Source organism: Pteropus medius, unplaced genomic scaffold (genome assembly GCF_902729225.1).
Source record: "Pteropus medius unplaced genomic scaffold, Ma_sr-lr_union100, whole genome shotgun sequence".
In the NCBI taxonomy this organism is placed as follows: domain Eukaryota; kingdom Metazoa; phylum Chordata; class Mammalia; order Chiroptera; family Pteropodidae; genus Pteropus; species Pteropus medius.
Genome location: NW_024340696.1, coordinates 10,781,219 through 10,798,751, shown reverse-complemented (window position 1 = coordinate 10,798,751; position 17,533 = coordinate 10,781,219). Strand labels below are relative to the sequence as shown.

At 54.7% G+C, this 17,533-nt stretch overlaps 1 protein-coding gene across 1 annotated transcript in view; it reads left to right on the top strand.

Moving 5' to 3' along the window:
• Positions 1–16,130, top strand: part of ABTB2 (ankyrin repeat and BTB domain containing 2) — a 166,251-nt gene extending 150,121 nt beyond the window's left edge. Inside the window, exons 6-17 of the mRNA XM_039866735.1 lie at positions 2,370–2,459; positions 2,999–3,100; positions 5,052–5,148; positions 5,430–5,565; positions 7,497–7,726; positions 9,105–9,283; positions 9,699–9,804; positions 10,051–10,153; positions 10,685–10,775; positions 13,460–13,528; positions 14,531–14,644; positions 15,788–16,130. Of these exons, the coding sequence (XP_039722669.1) occupies positions 2,370–2,459; positions 2,999–3,100; positions 5,052–5,148; positions 5,430–5,565; positions 7,497–7,726; positions 9,105–9,283; positions 9,699–9,804; positions 10,051–10,153; positions 10,685–10,775; positions 13,460–13,528; positions 14,531–14,644; positions 15,788–15,985 (1,515 nt within the window). The 3' untranslated portion in view covers positions 15,986–16,130. The remainder of the gene's footprint in view (positions 1–2,369; positions 2,460–2,998; positions 3,101–5,051; positions 5,149–5,429; positions 5,566–7,496; positions 7,727–9,104; positions 9,284–9,698; positions 9,805–10,050; positions 10,154–10,684; positions 10,776–13,459; positions 13,529–14,530; positions 14,645–15,787) is intronic.
• Positions 16,131–17,533: the final 1,403 nt, after the last annotated feature.

The following is a 17,533-nucleotide window of genomic DNA, read 5'->3' as shown; positions in this document are numbered from 1 at the left end:
TTCGTTACCTTTTTTTTTCAGCTGTAAATAGTTAACACATATATAACAATGTTCCAGGCATTATTCTAAGCATTTGGCACAGATTAACTCATTGAATCTTGATAATAGCCCTACCTACAATGTAGGTGCTATTATTATCCCCATTTTATTGATAAGGAGACTGAGGTACAGAGTTGACTTATCTGTCACATAACTACTAAGCAGCAGAGCTGGCATTAGACGAACCCCAGCAATCTGACTCCACGCTCTTTCCACTATGGACTATCCAACTTGTTTATTTGGTGCTATTTTGTGAGCACTTGCCGTAGGCAATGGCATTGCAGTGTGGAAGACCACAGAGAAGCATGGGGGAAAATTAATGGCAACTAGGGTCTAGGTAAGGCTCTCAGGTGAGGTGACAGCACGATATAGGGCATAATGACACACCCGGTGAACCACGTGGCCACAGTGGACTTTGATGGATGGGGCGGCGGCAACAAGGGAAGGCCTCCTCCTCCCGATGGGGTCTGAGTCAGGCCCGAGGGAAGGAAGATTGGGGTGTAAGCAGAGGGGAGGCGTTCCAGGGAAGGGAGATGATGGGAGCAAGAGCGTGCAGGTGGGACTGTTGGAGCACACGCTGGGACAGGGGAGACCACGAGGCCGAGGGGCTGCAGTGGGGAGGTGACAGACTGGTTTCCAATCTCCCAGGGGCTTCTCTGTGAACACAGGTTCCAGAACTCCTTGGGAGATTTCATCCTGGGGGGTTGTCTTCCTCACGAGGCCCATGGCCTGTAGCTTCAGACTCACCTAAGGTTTAGCTGCCACCTCATAACCGTGGCATCTTGGACAAGCTACTCGACCTCACTGAGCCTCAGTTTCCTCACCTCCAATATAGGAAATAATAGCATAGGGCTATCGTGAGACTTTGCCACCAGTAAATGTTCAATAAACATTCATTCTGGTTTTTGTTGTTAATATGATGATGACAGTGATTATTCCTGAAATCTGTTAATTGGCCCCTTTTAATTTAACCTCTTTATGTGTCTGGAGTAAGTATGGGGCCAGCACACAAAAAGAAGGAGTTTCTCCTCGCAAGGCTCCTAGCCTGTTTCGAACTCCAAATCATGTACAGATGTATGGAGAAAAAAAAGCCAGTCATGTGCAGAGAGGGATAAAACAAAGCCAAATTTTCACTCTGTGACAGTTGGCTTTTCTCTGAATGCTTGATCCTGTTTATTCCCTCAGCCTTGGTATTTATAGAATGATCTGTGGGTAAACAGTCCTCACCCATGATTAATCTCAGGCCATTTCTTTATCTCTGGGCGTGAGGCAAGGATTTATGAGGTAAGGAGTTCTTGTCTACACACAAATAACCTAATAAATAACATCGCGGGACTCCAGACAAACGCTTGCCAGGGTCCAGCTGTGGAATAACACTTTCCACTGCTGCCTTTGCTATTACTGGCCCCAAAGAAAGATTCCTGGCCAGGAGGCAGCCCCGTTAACCACCCATCTAAACTCAGGGAGGAATGGGGCCTCAGCTTTCGGAAAAGCTCTGAAGTGCTCAGTAGCACAAGATGTTACAGTCAGACACCTACCTCTTCACCCTCTGTGAGATGCCTCAACGGGTGAGCTTCGCAGCGCAGGTGGACCTGGGACCTGGGTTCTGGTCTGAGTTCTCCTTCTCACTGTTTATGAGGCCTTAGGCAAGCTAATCCCTCTCTCTGCTTCTGATCTGTAAAATGGATAATAATAGAACCACCATAGTAGGGATGTTATGGTGGTTAAATGAGATCATGCATATAAATATGAGACAACGCATATAAATCCCTTCACACTGGCGATTTACTCTGAGCACAGGGCCTGGGGCAGGTTAGGATATGGCAATTTAATATAGTAGCAAAGATAGTGTTATTGTGTTAGTTTAGTTAACTCAATCGAGATCAAGATAAGGTTACACTGTGCTAAGCACCTTATGTCTAGTAACAAATACTCTTTACAGCAACCCTATGAGATACTGTCATTATTCCTATTCTAAAGATGAAGAAACTGAGGCACAGAGAGGTACAAGTATCTTTTACAAAGTTTTACAGCTCCCCGTGGCAGAGGTGGCCTTGCACCTGAGTCCAGCTGCCAGGCTTGCGTTCTTTACCCCTCCGGTGTCCGGAGGTGCTCATGGAAATGTCCCCTGCTCTCCCTTCAAGTGTCATATATCCAGTGGGCATAGAAGAGGCAGGCTGTTCCAGCATAAGGCACAGGCTTGCTCAGCATGAGCGGTGGGTCAAGCAGGAGGCCTGGGTTTATGGTTTCAGTGGCAGAGGCCTGTGGAATATGTGTCATCGTCATGTTCTATTTCCAGACAGTTTAACATCTGCCTTTGATTCATGTAGGGTATGACGCCACTAATGTATGCCTGTGCTGCTGGGGACGAAGCGATGGTCCAGATGTTGATTGATGCTGGAGCGAACTTGGACATCCAGGTGTGTAAGCACCTAGGCCCTTAACCAAGGAAGAGAACATCCCCAAGGTCTCTATCAGCCAGGGTGGGTGCAGTATTTTGAACAACTGGGTAGATGTATCTCAGAGGACTGGAAATACAAGATGCATGGACATCACAGTTAGCAAAGATTTGGGCTTTCTGAGAGGAGGTGACCTGCGGGAGCAGCTGAGTAGAGAGAATAGCCATGATTTTGTTACTTAGCACCTTTTCCCTTTACCAACCGAACCCCAGCCATCCCTACCACCCACAAATGCTTCTAGTTCCGCCTCCTTCTGAGGCATAAAGTGCTCCCTTGCTGCCACCTCTCTGCCCAGGGCAGATATCACTAATTGAACATCCTTTTAGCCTTGTCCACAGGGTACTCCGGGCAGACATTACCAGTTGAATGTGGAAAGCACCTGAGTTGACTCCTTCCTAGTCACTACCCTGCAGGGAACTCCCTTAGATCAGGTGCCTATGTCACTTGCCCAGGAATGTCACTCACCCAAGAAACACTGATTATTTGTGGTATTGTTCTAGGTTCCAAGCAACAATCCCAGGCACCCCTCCATTCACCCTGACAGCCGGCACTGGACCTCACTGACATTCGCTGTGCTGCACGGACACATCTCTGTAGTCCAGGTGAGCGCCTGCCAGGTGTGCCCTCAACTTACCAGGTGGGCTGGGCTTCAAGCATAGCCCCAGCCTCACCTGGGTGAGCAGCTGCCTGGAATCTGAGAAACCAGAGTCACTGCTCAAGTGCTCACCTGATCAGCAGGGCAGAGACCCACCTGGTTTGTCTCAAGGAGAGGGCTTTAGTGCAAGGATACATGTGGAATTTTGGGGCATAAGACCCAGGTCCTAGCAGTCCCAAGCCTGCCCGGAATCGTTGTATCTCTCGGCGAGTCTCGGGGCGTGCTGCAATCTGTGCCTGTGTGCTCAGTTTTCTCTCCTCCAGCCATCTTTCCAACCCTTAGCTGCTGCTGCTCCTTCGTGAACTCCCACAGAGCTGGCTCTATATCATGGCGTCCCTCCAGTTCTGCCTCTTCCCCAAACAAGCTTAGTTTACCATTTCCCCAGTTCCTGAGAGAGGACTCGGATTGGCACAGCTCACCTGTCAAGCTAAGCCACATTGTTGCCCATCTTGACCCAGGTAACTGTGACTGGTGTGAGAATGGGGTTCAGGCTAGAAGTGGAAGCTGTGGGCAGAGCAGTATTCAACCCCAGCTGGGGCACCAGCCACACTGCCACTTGATTCCCAGACTCCTTTGCTCTGTAGGCCACCAGGGTCTAGAGGATTTGGCAGTCCTTCTCAGGAGTTCATATAATGCCCTGCTGTCCGTTAGATTGTAGGGGTCATATCCAGCTTATTCACCATTGTCATCACAGCCCTGGCCTGTAGTAGGGCCTCAGTAAGTGGTGGTTTCCAGGCTGACGGCCACATCTGCCTGCTTTTTGGTTACTACCCTCCTAAAAACCTGAGCAAGGTTCTAACCTAGCCCAGACTGGTCTGCAGGGCTGTGCCCCAGACTTGCCTGGACTGGCGCCCAGTTTCGTCCCGATGTGCAGTCCTCCACCTCTGCTGCCTTGGCACATTGCCTCAGGCGGTGGTGCCATGACCAGTTTCTGACTGACAGTGGTCTCTAGCTGACAACATCCCCTGCTTTCTGCTCACTGGAGGCTGAGAGGTTAGCCTGGACCCCCCACACCTGGTCTCTAGGTGAGAGACTGGTGGAGTTTCAACGAGACTGCCAAGCACAGGCTCTGAGGAGGGTTTGGCCCACAGGAACCTAGGAATGATGGAAAGTGGCTCCCTCCCAGCCGGTCAGGAAAAGTGAGACAGTGCCGAAAGTCACCTGGCCGAGTGGTTGCAGACACCACCCCCGCCCCAAGGCAAAGGCAGGCCGGCTCAGCTGGAACTGCTTGGTATCTGTGTCCCCTGACGAGGACTGCCCTTGCCAGCAGGGGGAGAGGCCACCTGGTATCCTGGAAAGCAGGGGCATGCTGCAGCCTTACCACCTCCCAGCCATGGGGAGCTTACTGAACCTCTGATGAGCACCCTAAAAGTCACTAGTTATTGAGCCCCTCTGGAGAGCTGAGCAGCATTTCACTTAATCCCCAGCAATGCTGCAAGGCAGGCCTCTCCGCATTTCCAGATGAGAAGACCAAGGTTTGGTGAGTTGAGGTGCCCGCCCCAGGTCACTCCCTGGTCGGTGGCCAGCACTGGTACTCAGCCTTCGCCACCACCTCTGCTGCCCCCCAGAGCCTGTTTCTCCTGGTGGAGTGGAGGGGTGATACTTTCTATTCTACTCATCAGCATGAGTTCTTAGGAAGGTCACTGTAGAAACAGCTCAGAGGTCTCCACAGTTTAAGGGCTTGGTCCAAGGCCAGAAGAGTAGAGGTGAAGATTCTAGAAACTTGGAGCCCTGAGGGTTACCTATAGTTCTAAAATTCTGGTTCCCTGACTGCCTGGGTGTAACGGGTCTTGGTGACATGCCTGTAGGGAATGAAAGGTCTGTCCCCCAAAGACTCCCGCCATACACGCCCCAGACACTCCCCCGATTCTTAAGTGTCCTCCCCTGTGCCCTGACAGTTGCTGCTGGATGCCGGTGCCCACGTGGAGGGCTCAGCAGTGAATGGTGGTGACGACAGCTATGCAGAGACGCCTCTGCAGCTCGCCTCTGCAGCTGGTAGGTATAAGTACTGCCCTGTCCAGCAACGGCTCCCCAACTGCCCTAAGGCTTCACCTGCCCTGCCCCATTTTGTCACCCGCCCTGGGTGGGCTTGTAGCTAGACATTGGGCCTCACACATGGACCCCTGCGGTGAGCCCTGAAACCCCTCCTGGACCCCCTGGGTGGCTCCCTTACTTCATCCATCAGTGTCTCTGCTGAGCTCGACACCCAGGGAGGTCCCAGCAGAGGGGCAGTGATGTGGATGATGGGGACATCCTCAATCCACTTTGTCTTTCAGGGAACTACGAGCTGGTCAGCTTGTTGCTGAGCCGAGGAGCTGACCCCCTCCTCAGCATGCTCGAAGCCAATGGCATGGCCACCTCCCTCCACGAGGATATGAACTGCTTCAGCCACTCTGCTGCCCACGGCCACAGGTACCGAACCAGGGCTCCTGCCCCCTGTGATGTGGGGACACAAAATAGGCCTCAAGAGCCTTGACTCCCCAGTGAGGAGCAGACAGCTTGGCCAGGAAATCTTTCTAGACACTGTTGGGGGGGTGGGTGCAACGTGCAAGCCCGCTAGAAAGGAGACCAAGGCCCCCTAACAGCACAGGGGCCCCAGAAGTTGGAGGGCCTGGAGACACTGGGTGGCGGATCACTTAGCAGACCAGGGATTGGAGCCTGGGGCTCCTGATGCCCAAGGCAGGCCCCCCATATCCCAGAAGACCCTCTGCCCTGCACCCGCCCGGGGCCTCCCTCAGGGCCACGTCCCTTCATGCCCAGTGGTGGTTCTCCAGGGCCCCGTGGCTCCAGGTGCTTCCACGCAGCATATGGCTCGGCCACGAAACGCCTCCTGACAGCTCTGCAGGAAATCACATCTCACTCTGGGAGCAGATGGTGGGCCTTGCGTTGTGGGGGCCAAGGCTGCCAGGGGTCTGATGGGGCAGCAGCAGGCTGAGACCAGAGCCATCAGGCAGCTCTGGGGGAGCAGAGAGAGACCGAGAGAAGGTGATTAGAAGGCAGAGAAGGGCAGGCTGATGCTTACTTCCTGTTCTGAACACTTCTCAAAGCCAGCCGGTGCCCTTGCTGTGGCCCCTCCCCCAAATGCTTTTCCTCTACACCTTCTGCTGACCCTGCCCCCACACTCACTTACCTGCGCTACCATCGCCCTCGCCCTCAGCTGCCATCGTGCACGTCGCGGCCTCTCTACCCTACCCAGCACCCCGCGTTCCCCCCACTGCGGCTTCTTCTCCCTGCGTGGAGATTGCCTGTCCCCCACCTGCTTCTCACTCTCTCTCCGGAACATAGGATCTTTGGGACAGGCATGGTGGCTGCTCACCTTCACATACCAGTGCACGGCACTAACTAGGTGCTCTGCACTCGTTGAGCTAGCAAAGCTACAGGTTTTGCTAGCTCATACCCCTCGGGAATGACCCTAGCCCTCCAAGGGGTCTCTGGGCCATGAGCTTGGCTGCCTGGCACAGCCTGGCCTCTATCATGGAGTGGGGAGGGGAGTGTGGAGAGGGCCAGCAGGGCTGCTGGGAGGAGGTTCAGTCCTCAGATGACCTTTGGGTCTGCCCATGCTGCAGCCATCCCAGAGTCCCTAGCCATAGGATGTGACAGATGAGCCTAAGGCTTGGACCCAGAAGTCCTGGGTTTGCACTCCTGACCAGCGTGACCTTAAGCAAGATGTATTTATCGCTTATAAATGGCGATGTTCATGAGACCTCACAGGGTTAAGTGCAGCAGTGCATGGTAACATACTCTGTCAAGTCTAAAATTCTACACATTCGTATATATGAATGAATTTTATATAACATTCGTCTTCACTTCACATTATTCTTATTAATGGAAGGAGGTGAGCATAGCATGTGCTGTGTCTCAGACACTCTTATCTGTGTAAGGCTGGCTGCTGTTTCAGAGGACTGCTGTGTGTCAGGTTCTGCATTCCATGCCGTCACATTGGCTTCACATTAACTCCGGAAGAGGGTGGTCTGACACACCTTGTTCTACAGATGACGAGCAGGGCACAGAAAGATGGAACAACCTGTCTGAGATCACACAGTCAGGACAGCCCGCTTGGCCCCAGAGCCCAGGACTTCTCAGCAGTACCAAAATGGCAGAGGGGAAGGGTCACCAGCAAACCTTTCCCCCCCTCCCCACCACTGCCTCTCCCAGGTGTCTGGGGATGGGAGGAGCAGGGACCCCTGGCCCAGCCTACCTGGGAGGGGAAGACCCTGAGCACTTGTGACCACAGGTATGCCAGAGCAGGCCACCTGGGCCACAGGGCTCTGGAAGGCAGCTCGGTAGGCACTGTCCACGGTAAGGACCTCAGGCATCACCCTCCTTCATCCCTTGCCCCACAGGAATGTCCTTAGGAAGCTCCTGACGCAGCCACAGCAAGCCAAGGCAGACGTGCTGTCCCTGGAGGAGATCCTGGCTGAGGGCGTGGAGGAAAGTGACACATCCAGCCAGGGCAGCGGCAGTGAGGGACCCGTGAGGCTGAGCCGGACCCGCACGAAGGCCCTGCAGGAGGCCATGTACTACAGCGCAGAGCATGGCTATGTGGACATCACCATGGAGCTGCGGTCACTGGGTGAGGCCACGGGGCACGCGTGTGCACGCACACATTCTGCTGCTCCTCAGCAAGCCAGGGGCTGCCAGGGCCATGGTGGCAGATGGCCGGGACAGGAAGATGTCCTGAGCCTGACAGTCCTCATCACCTCGAGCTCATCACCCCAGCCCTTGCCCTCAGACCCTCCACCCTCTCTGGCTGGAGCGTTACTGCCCCCGCCCCGGTCACCGCCCTGGAAAGTGTATTACTGGGAGGGTCTTTAGCACTAGGAGTCATTTCTGGTCAACTAGATGCTCTTCTGTCCCTCAGCCAACCTTTTTCACTCTTTGGGTCTACAGACTTCTCCAGGGAGGCTGGTCAGGCAGGCAGGCAGACCTGGGTGAGATCCCGGCTGTGCCACATTTGCTGGCGCTGATGATCCTTGTCTAAGGATGTGATGTCATCACATGAAGCACAGGGCCCCAGAGCTGGCTCACCGAGAGCACTCAGTGCAAGATGGCAGTACTGTCATTATTGTGGGGACCATAAGACACAAACGCTCAGCACTGGGCTAAGAGAACAGGAGGCCACACGGCATTCTCACAGTCAGCCTCAGTGTTCTTCGCTGTAAAATGGGCTATATCGCTCCCACCTGCAGTCAGCAACCCACCTGCATTGTTGTGTCCCAGGGGAATGCTATTGTTCCTTTTTTTTAAATACACAGTGACAGTGATGGAGCGATACTAACAACTCTCTAATTACCAAGAAGATGACTAGTTTTTGTCATGACCTTCCCATAGTAGTTTTGAATTACTCTGTGGCCCCACTGACACACTCCAGGGAGCTGGTAAACAGCAATTAAGTGCCACTGGATGTGCACTAACAGACCAGTAACCTGGGCGCTAGTAAAAGCCCTGTGTGATAAGACAGGGTTCATTTCAGGCTTCTAGACAGGTAAACAGGTGTGGGGCCCACGTGTCCTACACGATTTTTGGACATCCATGTCCACCTGGCCACTGTTTAATAATTAATAGATCTTCCCCAGTAAATAATTCCAGAGCCTAACCAGCAGTGGGGCCACTGGGGCCCCAGACTGAGCTGTAGATTTTCGGAGCCAGGGCTCCCTGCACTTGGGCCGGAGCCATTCCTCCACCTCATCTGACGAGGACCTGGAACCCCCTCTGACCTCTGTCGGGGAAGGAATGGTCTCCTTACGTGGCTATCCTGCGTGGGTGTTCAGCATGCAAGAATGGGGCTTGGCCCCGGATGGGACAGGGAGGGAGTGCTCTCAGCTCCGCAGACATCAGGCTCATCCTGAGCCTGCCAGAAAAGGGGGTTGGCATGGGGTGGGCTCCGGGGCCTATTTGGGGAGTATTCTGCCGAGGGGAATGATTGCCGGCCTGTCCCCTTCCCGGCTCAGGTGTCCCCTGGAAGCTGCACGTCTGGATTGAGTCCCTGAGGACCTCCTTCTCCCAGTCGCGGTACTCGGTGGTGCAGAGCCTCCTGCGGGATTTCGGCTCCATCAAGGAGGAGGAGTACAACGAGGAGCTGGTGACCGAAGGCTTGCAGCTCATGTTCAACATCCTCAAGACCAGCAAGGTGAGTGTCATCAGGCAGGTCCCCACCCCAAGCTCAAGAACCCGGTTCCAGAGACCTGACCCAGGCCACAGGACAGACATGCAGACTGACACACAGGCAGACAGACACGGGACACCCTCCACACTCACGGACGCAGGTGGACACCCACCCCACACCCAGACTTGCACTGCCTGGCTGCAGGGGGCAGAGGCCGTGGATTTGTCTGGGCTGGAGGCTGGCCAAAAAAGCAATTTAGAGAATCAGTGACGAAGGAACAGGCATCTCTGGCCAAGCCAGATCCAGGGGGAACAAAAGAGCGGCTGCTCTAATCCTGGCCTGGACTTTTGAAATCAGCCTGACATATCTTCAGCGGCAAACAGACAGCCAGGGCGGGCGGGCGCGCTAACAGGGCCTCTCTCCGCCTCTCCCCCAACAGAACGACTCTGTCATCCAGCAGCTGGCTGCTATCTTCACACGCTGCTATGGCAGCAGCCCCATACCCAGCATTCCAGAGATCCGGAAGACCCTGCCGGCCAGACTAGGTGAAGGCCTGTCCTCCGCCCCCCAGCCGCTCTCCACCCGGACTTGCCAGATCTCCTTCCCCTCTCTTCTATTTCTCTCTCTCTCTCTCTCATCTTTGTTTTCCTTTCCTCGTTTCCAGGTGCCAAGGCCCTGGCCTCAGTTTCTCTATTCTCCACCTTTGCATCCCACCCCCGCACCCCCACCCCCCCACACCCCCGGAGGTGGGCTCCTCCGTCATTTCTTGTCTCTCTTCCCTTTTGGCACAGATCCTCACTTTTTGAACAACAAGGAGATGTCGGATGTGACCTTCCTAGTGGAAGGAAAGCTGTTTTATGCACATAAAGTCCTGTTGGTGACAGCTTCTAACAGGTAGGCAGCCTCGGCTAACCAAGTGCCAGCCCCCAGGAGCGAGCGCAGCTTCTTTCAGATACGAAGTGACAGGCATGCTGGAGAAGAGCCTTGGGCTGGGGCTGCCCCTGCCGTCTCTTCCCCTCAGAGTGTGTCGCATAGCAACAGACCCCCCTACCCCCCACCCTACAGGGGATGTAAGGCAGAGGGACAGGGACAATAAGGATGGGACCAGAGTTCACCAAGAGAGCACTGAGGTTATGTTCTTACTGGTCAAATTATTGCTCTTGATTAAGAAACATAAATATTCTGGAATGAAAGGTCAGTTTTCTGGCCACAGGTGTGAATGGTCATTCATATGAAACAGCAGGGCCAGCCGTTAGCCCAGGGTGATTTAAAATGTCACTCATTGGGGATTATAGGCATGTGACAGTAATTTTTAAAATGTTCCATCTCTCGGTGACCGGTCGAATGAGGGCTGGTTCCATCAGTGCCCAGTGATGAAGTAAAAGTCACGTTCAAAACCGGCCGTGTTTCACCTCTCCGTTCCAGGTTCAAGACGCTGATGACCAACAAATCAGAACAAGATGGCAACAGCAGCAAAACCATCGAGATCAGCGACATGAAGTACCACATTTTCCAGGTGTGCGGATCTCGGGGTCACATGCTTTTTGGGGGGATGCCCCCTCCCCCAGGAGCCCGGCCTTGGCTCTGTCCATTTGGGCAGGGGAGGAGGCAGCTGCGAGTCTGTCATAATCTTCCACTCCATCCCCAGCGCCTTCTGTGTTCTGCTGAATCAGTGGTCAGGTTGGAGTGTCCAGGTTCTTCTCAGGCACAGGTAGCCAGTCCATTGTGGGGTTGAAGCTTCAGAGCCTGTCTCACAGGTCCTGAGCTTTAACCACTGGACAAGGGGTCCAGGCAGACAGACATGTAAGGACAGGCACACCCCACACACACTGTGAGCCCTCGCTCCCACCAGCATGGAGATTGTCTGAGCACCTTTGGGAAATGCAGAACCTCAGGCCCCACCCCTGACCTCCCACATGTTAACAAGACCCCAGGTGGGTGGTATGCACACACAGTTTGAGAAGCGCTCGTGCTGGCCACGTCACCCCTCCCAAGCGTCAGACCCCAGCCATACTGGCTAAGCAGAAAAAGCCACGGGGACCCCATCCTGGTTGTGGAAGATAAGGTCAGGCCTTCTGACCGCTAAGCTTTGGAGAACATCAGAGTTTGCATAATGGAAACTCGGGAGGCTGGCTGCTGAGGTCTGGAGGAAGAGACAGGCTGGGATCTCAGCCGAGCCCCGGCTGAGAGCTCCTTTCTGGAAAGTGGCAACTACAGGTCTCTAGGCTGTGTGGGGGTTCTAGGCTGTGGGGGTGACCCGTAGGTGCTGAGACAGATGTCGAGAAGCAACTGGTGTGTGGGTCCAGGACCTGGTCCTGCATAGGAGAGAGATCACAGAGTCTCCCAGAAGCCCAAGAAGCCACCGTCTAAAATGGCTTCGTCCCTCTTCGTTCCCTTGGTCATCTATTGAGCATTTAGTCATTTATGGGTGCTGTGCAGACAGCAGTAAACAGGACAGGGACCCCACCCTCAGGAGGCAGGCTTGTGAAATCGTGTGGTAGGTGTGGTGGGGGGAGCGCTGGGAGGACGGGAAAGGGACAGCAGCTGATCCTGCCTGGGGTCTTTCCGAGAGCAGCCCCCAGACCCCAGCCCCAGCCCCAGCCCCACAAAGCAGATGACCCAGTCCTCCCTGGGGAGTGCCAGGCTGTACAAAATTAATCTACCTCTGCCTGCCAGCCACCCAGCTCCCACAGCAAGGCTCCAAGGGAGCAATTCTGGTCTGACTTCTGTGGACTCATAAGCATTCAAGTGACCTCAGGACACCACAGATGGCTGGGACTTGCCAAAACCAGCTCTCCAAATACAGCAGGAGGCTGCCTTCAGGCCAGGAAGGGAAGCTGCAGGCTGCCATTGCCTGTTTCCCAGCCCACACCCCTGAAGCCCCTCTGGCTGAGAGGCTACCCTGAGGCTATCCCTTAGCAAAGAATCCTGGGAGATCTCACCTACCCACCTGCTCCATTCCCAAACTTGGGCCAGGGGCTTTGCCCTCATAGTCCACAGCTGTCCTGCTGGTGCTCTGCCCAGCATGTGCGGGGAGGCGGCCGGGGGGATGGCGGAGGAACCCAGCCATGAGCCCACCGGAGGTGCACACCACCTGAAGGGACAGACAGACACATGCATGTAATTGTAAGATCGCCATAGGAACTCCAGTGGGGAGGGTCCGATGTATCCCAGGACTGGTCTGGGCCCAAGACAGCCTGGCCAGGCCTCCTCCCTGCTCTTCCCCACCGAGTTGGGGCTCCTCCTAGACCCTCTGGTGCCTCTTCCAGCCTGGAGGCGTTGTCCTAACAGAGCCTGACTGTGCCGGCTGAAGCCATGTTTACTGACACACATGCCAGCTCCTTGCTGGGGCTGTTTCTTCAGCCAACCAGAGGATATTTTTCTTTTTTCAACTGGGAACCTCCCCAGGCTCCAGCGTGATGACAGAGTTTGCAACTTAGACCTCAGCGGAACTGAACGTAGTTCTCCCCTCCTGGGCCCCTCGTTTGATATCCCAGGATCCTCTGATCCCAAGAGCCCCACATGAGACTGGGCCAGTCAGCCAGGTGACCTGTGGCCCAGACCCCCACGAGCTCTGCTGTCTTCCCAAGGGAGTGAATCCAGGAGGGAGTCAGCATGTGGCTCTTGCCTCCACGTGCAGTCCTGGCACGGACTGGAAAGCTGAGGCTGGCTGCTGAGGGCAGCCGGTTAGACTGTTGGCCCCTCGGAGCCCCACATCCCTCCCTCCTGGCCCCATATTTAGAATTTAGGTAAAAGGAAGAATGAGCAGTGTGGTGCCTGGGGTGCTGGAAGGGCTCGGGTGTGGGAGTCAGGGACCTGGGTGACTTGAGCCACAGCAGCCTCCCTCCTTGGGTCGCAATTTTCCCAGCTGTGAATAGCAGCTTTTCCCCCTGGGCTCGTGGGCTGCCATGAGGGACAAAGAGAAACCGCTCCACAGAAGGAAGCTGGTCGTACACACAGCAAGTGAGGAGAGAAGATTTGGGGGCTGACTTGTAGAGGTTGCATTCCATGGAAAACACAGACATTTCAGTCTCAGCGTGAGCGAGCGTTGGAGGATCTGCAGACATCAACACGCAGAGGACTAGAGGGCGTGGCTGGGGTCCCCGCGGGGAGCAGCTGGAGTGGCATTCTGGAAGCCGAGTGAGGACTATGGCACTGTGGGTCTATCTGGTGTTCACACGGGGCCTCTTCCCAATGCAGATGATGATGCAGTATCTGTACCACGGAGGGACGGAATCCATGGACATCCCCACCGCCGACATCCTGGAGGTGAGGAGCCGGCCGGTTCGCTCGGCCCTGGGGGCCTGGTGCCCACCTGTCCATGTCTCTCCATGCACTCCATGCCTGTGCCTCTCCAGCCGGAGACACCTGCAGCTCTCAACCCCTCTCTCAGCATTCGGAGAGCTGAGGAGGGGAGGAAGGTGGCCTCCCTGTCCTCTTTAATCTTCCCCATTAGTAAATGGCATGGTCATCTGCTCAGCTGCTCAGACTCAAACCTTAGGAGTTAGATTTGATTTAAAAAAAAAAAATCTCCTTGCTGGTCCTTTCTCTGTGTGTGACAGCAAGGGCTATTCTGAGAGACTGGAGAATTGTGCAGCCACCAAGCCTGACCTCCTGGGCCACACCCAGGGGTTAGAAAGGGACTCGCCGGTGGGGATGGGAGGCCCGGGAGTATCTGCAGGCGGCTGGGCCTCCCCCTCACCTCCTCACAGCTTAGAAAACAGAACCACTGCTGGCCGAGCACGTGGCTAGAAGGTCGTGTAGACCAGTGTTCCTCAATTCCCAGGCCACGGACCGATACCGGTCCGTGGCCTGTTAGGAACTGGGCCGCACAGCCAGAGGTGAGCGGCGGGTGAGCCAGTGGAGCTCCATCTGTATTTGCAGCCGCTGCCCAGCACTAGCATCACCACCTCAGCTGCATCTCAGTTCCTCAGGCATTGGATTCTCATGGGAGCACCAGTCCCTGGTGCCAAAAAGGTTGGGGACCACTGGTGTCGATGAAGGGTGTAGCTTATAGTTGAAGAACTCTTGAGGTCAGAGATTCCAGCTAGCATCTGTCGCCCATCCTGTGCCTCCTGGGTGTCCCAGCAAATACCTAGCTGACCTAGAGCAGAAATAAATCAAGGCCATCAGACTCAACCTGCTGATGTGGGCGGCGCCCTAAGGCTGAGAAGAAGCAGGGCACACAGCATGAAGCCGCTTTCTGTTCTATGATGCCTGGGCCCCAGGCCTGGCCCTGCATACCCAAAGCCACTTCTGCCTCTCCACTAGCTGCTGTCGGCTGCCAGCCTGTTCCAGCTGGATGCCCTGCAGAGGCACTGCGAGATCTTATGCTCCCAGACCCTCAGCGTGGACAGCGCCGTGAACACCTACAAGTATGCCAAGGTGAGGACATCCAGGATGTCCACCTGCAAAAACACATACTCTTCTCTACCCAGGCTAGGAAATGCAGGTGGCTGGGCAGCTTTAAAGGGCAGTGTAGGGAAGGAAGGAGGGTTAGTAATTCCTGCTGGAGCCTGGGGTACAGCTTGGGAGATGAGCCTTACCTAGATCCCAGTTCACATTCCAGCTGTGCCACTGTGGGCCCCGGGGCTGAGTCAAACCCATTCTACAGGTTCTTACCTGATTTTCTCTTAAACCTGCCCTCTTTAATCTTCCCCATTAGTAAATGGCATGGTCATCTGCTCAGCTGCTCAGACTCAAAACTTAGGAGTTAGATTTGATTTTTTTTTTTAAAAAATCCCCCACATCGAGGCCCTCTACCTGAAACACAGCAGCAGTCTCTCCACTTCTGCCCCCCACTGCTCCGACCTCAGCTCAGACCACTTCTTGGCTTTCATTCTGTAATCCGCAGGCCTCTTTGAAAAGTGTTAAAACCATGTCACTCCTCTCCTTAAACCCTCACATGTTCTCCACTGCTTGCAGACTAAATGAAATCCAACCCCTTATCATGCTTTACAAGGCCCCTCGGATCCCGTCCGCATCTCCCTTTCCGACGCCCCCTCTCCGTTCACCCGGCCACACAGCCCGTCTCTTTCTCAGCCTGTTCCTACTCCAGGACTCTTTGGGACCCGGCCCCTCCTCACAATAGCTGGCTTCCCCAGGCCTCCGGGGCCTCCCACAGGTCACCTGCTCCTATTTCCTTACAGCCTGTGGTTGCCTTGCTTGTTTGATTCCTTGGCTTCTCCATCTCCCCTGAACTAGAGCATCAGCTGTAAGAGCATTGCCGAGACCTTGACCTCAGAACCTGGTGCCCAGCACCTGGCCGAGAGCGGGTGCTCGGTACCTGTTGAATTCAAATAGTTATTGAGCAGCGACCACGTGAATGCTTGTGTGCTAGATGCTGGACACCCAGTGGTGGACCGTCCCTGCCCCTGCCCTTAGTAAGAGAGCTTCCAAAACTATGGGGATGACTGCCATTCAACACGCTGTCCCCCTTGCCTTCCCCAGGCCGAGGCTTAAGCAGGGCCTTGCCCCATAAGTACTATCTGGGGCTGTGGGTCTCACCTCTTCTCCCTGCCTCCACAGATCCATAATGCCCCAGAACTGGCCCTGTTCTGCGAGGGCTTCTTCCTCAAGCACATGAAGGCCCTGCTCGAGCAGGACTCCTTCCGCCAGCTCATCTATGGCCGCAGCAGCAAAGTACAGGGCCTGGACCCACTGCAACACCTGCAGAGCACCCTGGCCGAACGCGTGCACTCTGTTTACATCACCTCCCGGGTGTGAGGCAGCTGGGGGCACAGCTGGAGGGCACGCCCAGCCCTCTCTGGGCCAGAGCTCTAGACATCACAGGGGTGGGAAAGGCTGCAAGCAGGTGCTTCTGAGGACATCTGGACCAGCGTGTAGCTAGGGCCTATGGCCGCACCAGGGCCCCACTGGGCGAGGGCTGGTTGTAGGTCCTCCTGGAGCGAGGCTGACAGGGCTGTTTCCCCCTCCTTCCACAATCATCCTCTGGTGTCGCTCTGTCCTTGGGCAGGCAGCTGTGCCTTGAGCCCACCTGTCACTGGACAGCCCCACCCTCAACCCGTTTGCACCTTGAGGGCTGCTGTGTACTCACCCCTGTATGCCCGTTCTGTCCTGGAGGTCAGCAGCTCACCCCGATTCACCTCTGCTCTACCATCCCCACTCCCTGGCCCTCAGTAAGCTCAGACTTTCCCAACTGGGACTCATGGGCATCCTTATGAATGTATAGAATGTAGACTCTGGGCCCCTGGCCATTTCATTCAAAAGCTAGTCTTTTTCTTCAATGTCATGTTGGAAAGGCTGCCCAAATCCCTAAACTTATTCCTCAAGGCCATGCCTTTGAAAGGTTTGATGTGGGCCGGGGATCCCTGCACAGAGGGTCACTTTGGTGTCTGAACCGAGAGGGCCTCCCTTGGGGACCGCCAGCTTGCTCAGTTAGTGGTAGAAGGATGTTCTCCAGCTGACACCTTCAGAGCATTCAGTCTGAGCAACAGGTGCCTGGTGGCCTCAGCTTTTGTTGTTGCTGCTGGTTTTAGGGGCTAACGTAAAGGGGTGGATTCTGAAACCACAGGCATAGATGTAGGCTGCCTCTGTGGGTTCACTAAGCAGAACCCTAAATGTCTCCTCTGGTCAAATCTCTCAAGTGGAAGAGTCCTTTAATTCTGACCGGGGAGCGGGACCCACACTTCTCACTGGGAACTGTGGGTCTGAGGGAGCTGAGGGACGGGGCATTGGGAGAAGGGAAGGGCTGGGAGAAAGGGAACTTCTGCTTCCCCTCTTTTACCTGCCCTGACATCTGTAGGCTCTCCTGGGGCGGAGATGCAGCATCAGGCCTGGACACTTACATTTATGGACCAGACACTGGGGGAGCGTTCTGGACAGCTAGCTCTGGGTGTAGCCTTCTTCAGCTGTCTGGCCTCACCTTAGAAACTATTTATTCACCAAAAGCTCTGGGCACTTCAGGCAGTGTCACTTTAGTCACCCTGAAAAGCCCCCGGGGACTTGCAATTCTGGAAAATATTTTCAACTAGCTGCTTGAGCTGGATGTACAAAGGAATAGGCGTTATTTTATTGCTGTAATATTGTATGATATTGTAACTATATATTGATGTTGTCACTTATTGTAAATGTACTATGGTTTTATTAACAATAAACACTCATTAACGATTACTTTGGCCTTGCTATTCCTGGTAGAGGGTTGCTCAGAGTTCAGAGATGGGAGAGCCCATTTAGGACCAGGAAGAAAACCCAGAGCTGATTCCCCAGTTTCACAGGGCTCCTGTCACAGAGAGAAAGGACCCCCTACCAAAA